We start from the raw sequence: 5,843 nt of genomic DNA, 5'->3' as shown, positions 1-5,843 counted from the left end.
CGAGCACATGTCCCCTGTACCCGTGTCCCCTGCGAGCACACCCAGGCGAGAGCGAGCGGCGGGCGTAGCCGTAGGTACGTCGGTGCCGCCGCCTCCGGCCCTTACGTACGGCTCTAGTACAGTGTACAGAGTAGAGAGTAGTAGGCCTCAGTACACATGTTTATCTCTGTGCGAGCGGCTCCATGGATCGAGATTTCCAGTCGCGCGCTGAAATTCTTTGATCTTTCGCTCCTGGGTTACGAGGGTTCTTGGAGGCTGAGTTGAGAGTGCAACGAGACGCGACCCCGGCTTCGTGTATACGGTCTTCGCCGGATGCGGGGCTCTTGCGGGCGCACACGTGCACACAGACCACAGTCGAGGCGGCGGCGGGGCCGCGAGACGCGCCGCGTAGCGGCTAGCGCGTCGTCATAAAGCCGTACCGCGGCTCCCCACGCGGGCCACGGACTCAAACTAATAAGCGATCACTTTTGAGAATCTAGGGGCGATGCGAACACACACTAACTAGTCGGCTGACAACCCTTGCCGGGTTGCGTGCGTCCGACTCCAGCGCTGCATTGAGCGCCGCCATGGACAAGAGCATCGCCTGCTCCTCGGCTGTTGGCACATGGCTGCGAGGAGAGTGTTGAAGCTTGGCATTCAGCGCCTCCATCTTCTGATTGCACTTCCGAATCATGGCAAGCTCTGCAGGCGACAACGCGCTGTCGTCCTCCGAGCGGTCGGGCAGCGGCAGCGGAGTAAGCTGCACCTGCGCAGGCGGATGCGAGATCTCTGAAGAACCCCGCCCTCGGTGGCTGACCTTTCTCTTCTCCCCATCCGCATCAAGAGGCACCGCAGGGGTAGCCGCGACCATGCCTCGCTCCTCGATTGCATTGTACAGCAGGACGACGTAGGTCGTGACTGAACGGCCGTCGGGCCGTGGGTATGTGGCCATCATGTCCTCCACATCAAAAAGCCGTTCGACGTCGAGCCTCCTCTCAGCGACCCCAAAGGCGAGCTCAAAGTTGCGAGCGCGGCTCTGTGGCGTCGAACTGTTGAGAGATCCAAAGCGGATGTCATCGGGGAAGTGACGGTGCAGCAGCGCACAGAAGGCGAGCCCGTCGTTCCACGAACGGCTCCAGTTCTCAACGCTCACCCCATCATACGTGGCAGTCTCGCGCTGGCACCAGCCGAGCAAGGCACCCGAATTGAGAGGCATAGCTCGCCGCTTTCACTGGCCGGTGGCGAGAAGAAAACCGCGCCGCGGGTTACATTCCAAACCGATCTCCCAAATTTTCTTCCGTGACGCGATTCCTTCGTTCGCTTCCTTTTGGGCGGCACGCACGCAGCCCATTTCCCTCTAGTTTCGGCCGCAAGCACGCGCATTTTGTTTGCCCTGCAGGAGCGTCCCGGGTACCGCGGCGAGAACCACTTTCATTTTCTGGTGCTTCGCCCCGTGCAACAGCGGTCCGGCAGGCTGCCCCCAAGGCCCCCCGGGCCGCTGCGGGTTTGGGAGTTATGCTTAGGCACAGCTTCGGCGATGGCAGCCCCTCTCTGGGGTGTTGCATAGGCGGGGAGTCTCCCCCGCTGGTCTCCTCCTTCCCATTTTTCTTTTCTTTTGAGAGCAGAACGCCGGGTTTGTCTTGTATGTGCGTGTCGGGTGTGTGTCAGTGAGGGGTGGCGGGGGACGGGGGCGCGCAAGGTCAGAGGCTCAGAGCCATTCGTCGGCTCGTCGGGGGGTTGGAGAAGGGGAAGGGGAGTCTGGACAGTCGGCGAGGGGGTCGTAGTGGACAGGGCGTACGGGGTAGCCGCCACTTTCCTGCCTCACAAGGCTCAAGGGCGGGGCTGTCCCGGAAAGTGAGAAACGCCGGGCAGCGTGGTGCACACGACTCCAACCTCCCATACGGTTTGTTCCGCTCCTTTCCTCGGGCTGTTCCATCCTCCCATCTCGGATTTCCGACCTAGGCGAGGCGGGGGGGCGCGCGGGTGCGGAGTGCGGTGCGGTGCGGGTGTGTGCGTGTCATGTGGCTATTTTGCAAGTCCAAGTGACCATCCGTCTGTATTATTATTAACAACGAAGGCGCTCTCAAAAAGAATTTTACAACAAAACTCCCTCGCACGACACTGGGCACGGGACTGGCGTGCACTGGCACAAACACAGGAATTTCACACTGCTTGGTGGGAGACACGTATCTCCGCGGCCGCGAGATGCGCCTCAAGGAAACGTTATTGGAAGGGGCGGTAAAAAGACGGGCGCGGACTACCGGGGTAGACTCCCGCGGCTAGACCTCCTCCGGGCATGGCTTCGCGCACCGACGTCGTCCACGCAAGCGGCGACGACGGTTCGCAGCCCACGCTTCCGGCGCCTCCTCGCGTCGCCGGCCCGGCCCTCAAGCTCCGCACCGAGGACGAGGTCGTGTTTGCGGAGCTCCTCTCGAAGAGGGCGAGGTGCAGCAGCCGCCCGCCCACCCTGCGCTGCGCCTGAAAGCGGCCCGACCGAAGCTTGGACACGCAAGCGTGACCGGTGGCGCTGCTGCTCGAGAGGTGCAGGCGCAGCCCCTCCGTCGCGCAGCCCCTCCGTCAGTGTCGACGGCGGCGGCGGCGGAGCGAGGCTCACCCACGAGGAGGCGGCCGAGGCGGCCCACCCGTCGCCGATGCCGAGGCGAGGAGGGGCCGCGCCGCGGTTGGCGCGGCTGGGCAAGCAGCAGTCGAGCGTGACGGCGCACCTCCGCACAAGCGGCGCGTCGAGCTCCGCGTCCGCCGTCTCCAGGTCTGCCACCATCTGCACCGCCTCCTGCGCAGCCGAGGTGCGACGGCGCTTGGGCGGCCGCTCGTCGCACCGCCTCGCGTCGTCTGCGGAGCTTCCGGCCGGTCCTCGGCTTAGCGCGCCCGGCGGCGCATGCGGGAGGGCCGCCTCGACCTCGAGTACCTGAGCGACGGCACTCGCAAAGGGCGCGCGGAGGTGCTTCCACTTTGGCCGCCCAAAGTCCTTGCCCCAGCGCGTGGCGTCGAAGAGGCGCTCGTCCTCGCGGAGCGACTTGATGCAGCTCGCGCGCTCGAGCGTCGCCACGTTGCCCGTGCCGCAGAAGCGCACCCGCACCGACTCGCCCTCCTCCGCGCTGATGAGTGCAGGCCACCAAGGCGAGCCGCGTAGCTTGGCCCAGCACGGAGAGCCAGCAGCCAGGCCAGCGGAGCCCGTGCAGCCGGAGTGGTGCAAACGCAACCCCTCGGCCTGCGGCGGCACATCCTCCTCCTCCGCCGCCGCCGCTGCCTCCTCCGCCCCCTCTGCCTCCATCGCCTCCATCTCCCTGGCCTCCGCAGCCTCCATCGCCTCCGTCTCCCCCGCCTCCGCATCCCCCGCCGCCGCTGCTGCCCGCGTTGGCCCTCCTACGCCTGCCGCCTCCGCCTGCCCGACCGCCCGCGCGAACGCCACCGCCGCCTCCACCGCCGTGTCGAAGGTGCCGAGGCAGACCTTCTTGCCGTCCACCCAGCGCTTCGGCTGGAAGCGGCCAGAGGGGGTCTTGACCACGCCCTTGTAGCCAATACTGTTGCTGCTCGAGAGGTGCAGCCGCAGCCCGTCCGCCTCTGTCACCGTCGGAGGCTGGTACTCGCCGACCGCCCGCGCGTACGCCACCGCCGCCTCCACCGCCGTGGCGAAGGAGCCCAAGTAGAACAGCCTTCCACCCACCCAGCGCTCCGCCTTGAAGCGGCTCCTGTCCGCGAACACGCATCTGTAGCCGGTGCTGCTGCTGCTGGAGAGGTGCAAGCGCAGCCCCTCCGCCTCCGTCACGAGCGGCGCGGCGGGTGCAGCCTCCCTGTGCTGCGGAGGCCCTGCTGACCCCGCCGCCGCCTCCGCCTCCTCCGCCTCCATCCCCTCGCCGCTCGCTCGCTCCTGCTCCTCCCACTCGCCCTCTCCCACCTCTCGCAGCATCTCGTGCAGCGAGACGTCCTCCAGCAGCTCGCCGTCGTCGCACTGCACCGAGTACAGGCTCGACGCGCCGTCAAAGCCCACGATCTCGCCCGGGTACAAGGCGCCGTCAGAGTACTGTACAGCGACGCGGCCTCCCACCTGGAAGTGGCTCTCCTCCTCGCCGCCACCGCTCCACCCGCCCTCCTCGCCGCCCTCCTCCTCGCCGCCCTCCTCCTCGCCGCCACCGCTCCACCCGCCCTCCTCGCCGCCCTCCTCCTCGCCGCCCTCCTCCTCGCCGCCCTTGTTCTCGCCGCCCTTGTTCTCGCCGCCCTCCTCCTCGCCGCCCTCCTCCTCGTCGCCCTCCTCCGCCGGCACTGCCGCCGCCGTGCCTGCCGCCTCCGCCTGCCCAACCGCCCGCGCGTACGCCACCGCCGCCTCCACCGCCGTGGCGAAGGAGCCGAGGTAGACCATCCTTTCGCCCGCCCTGTGCTGCGCCTTGAAGCGGCCAGAGGCGTGCTCGTACACGCCCTTGTACCCGGTGCTGCTGCTGCTGGAGAGGTGCAGCCGCAGCCCCTCCGCCTCTGCCGCCACCGTCGAAGGAGCCGGAGGCTGGTACTCGCCGACCGCCCGCGCGTACGCCACCGCCGCCTCCACCGCCGTGTCGAAGATGCCGAGGTAGACATTCCTTTCGCCCGCCCTGTGCTGCGCCTGGTAGCGGCTCCTGTCCGCGCGCACGCCCTTGTACCCGGTACTGCTGCTGCTGGAGAGGTGCAGCCGCAGCCCCTCCGCCTCCGTCACGAGCGGCGCGGCGGGTGCAGCCTCCCTGTCCGGCGGAGGCGGCGGAGGCGGCGGAGGCGGCGGCGAGGCGGTAGATGCTGAGCCCGCCGCCTCCTCCGCCTCCTCCACCTCCATCCCCTCGCCGCTCGCTCGCTCCTGCTCCTCCCACTCGCCCTCTCCCACCTCTCGCAGCATCTCGTGCAGCGAGACGTCCTCCAGCAGCTCGCCGTCGTCGCACCGCACCGAGTACAGGCTCGACGCGCCGTCAAAGCCCACGACCTCGCCCGGGTACAAGGCGCCGCCAGAGTACTGTACAGCGACGCGGCCTCCCACCTGGAAGTGGCTCTCCTCCTCGCCGCCACCGCTCCACCCGCTCTCCTCGCCGCCCTCCTCCTCGCCGCCCTCCTCCTCGCCGCCCTCCTCCTCGCCGCCCTCCTCCTCGCCGCCTGCTTCGTCGCCCTCCTCCGCCGACACTGCCGCCGCCGCGCCTGCCGCCTCCGCCTGCCCGACCGCCCGCTCGTACGCCACCGCCGCCTCCACCGCCGTGTCGAAGGAGCCGAGCGAGACCTGCCTTCCGCCCGCCCTGTGCTGCGCCCAGAAGCGGCAAGAGGAGCGGTGCTTGTTTACGCCAATATAGCCGGTGGCGTTGCTGCTCGAAAGGTGCAGCCGCAAGCCCTCTGCCTCTGTCGCCACTGTCGGAGGAGGTTGGGCGGGAGGCTGATAGCCGCGCGCCGCCCGCGCGTACGCCACCGCCGCCTCCACCGCCGAGTCAAAGTAGCCGAGGGAGACCTTTCGTCCGCCCACCCTGTGCTGCGCCTGGAAGCGGCTCCTGTGGCCAGAGGCGTGCTGGAATACGCCCGTGTAGCCGGTGTTGCTGCTGCTCGAGAGGTGCAGACGCAAGCCCTCCGCCTCTGTCGCCACCGTCGGAGGAGCCGGAGGCTGGTACTCGCCGACCGCCCGCGCGTACGCCACCGCTGCCTCCACCGCCGTGGCGAAGTTGCCCAAGTAGACCATCCTTTCGCCCGCCCTGTGCTGCGCCTGGTAGCGGCTCCTGTCCGCGCGCACGCCCTTGTACCCGGTACTGCTGCTGCTGGAGAGGTGCAGACGCAGCCCCTCCGCCTCTGTCGCTAGCGGCGCGGCGAGTGCAGCCTCCCTGTGCGTCGGAGGCGGCGGAGGCGGA

At 68.3% G+C, this 5,843-nt stretch overlaps 2 protein-coding genes across 2 annotated transcripts; one reads left to right on the top strand and one right to left on the bottom strand.

Moving 5' to 3' along the window:
* Positions 1 to 394: 394 nt before the first annotated feature.
* EMIHUDRAFT_252978 (hypothetical protein) lies at positions 395 to 1,195 on the bottom strand (the record flags this gene model as incomplete). The annotated part of the gene is made up of 3 exons (XM_005786359.1): positions 395 to 424; positions 518 to 745; positions 830 to 1,195. The coding sequence occupies 3 exons, from the start codon at positions 1,193 to 1,195 to the stop codon at positions 395 to 397; spliced, it is 624 nt and encodes a 207-aa protein (XP_005786416.1).
* A 991-nt stretch (positions 1,196 to 2,186) lies between these two features.
* On the top strand, positions 2,187 to 2,650 carry EMIHUDRAFT_373404 (hypothetical protein). The gene has a single exon (XM_005786358.1). The coding sequence runs from the start codon at positions 2,276 to 2,278 to the stop codon at positions 2,459 to 2,461; it is 186 nt and encodes a 61-aa protein (XP_005786415.1). The 5' UTR covers positions 2,187 to 2,275; the 3' UTR covers positions 2,462 to 2,650.
* Positions 2,651 to 5,843: the final 3,193 nt, after the last annotated feature.

This window comes from Emiliania huxleyi (assembly GCF_000372725.1).
Source record: "Emiliania huxleyi CCMP1516 chromosome Unknown EMIHUscaffold_1517, whole genome shotgun sequence".
NCBI classification, from domain to species: Eukaryota; Haptophyta; order Isochrysidales; family Noelaerhabdaceae; genus Emiliania; species Emiliania huxleyi.
This window is presented reverse-complemented; position numbering and strand designations above follow the sequence as displayed.

What these genes read in the sequence shown, in the direction of transcription:
- EMIHUDRAFT_373404 (XM_005786358.1), top strand. Translation starts at nt 2,276, where the DNA reads ATGGCTTCGCGCACCGACGTCGTCCACGCAAGCGGCGACGACGGTTCG.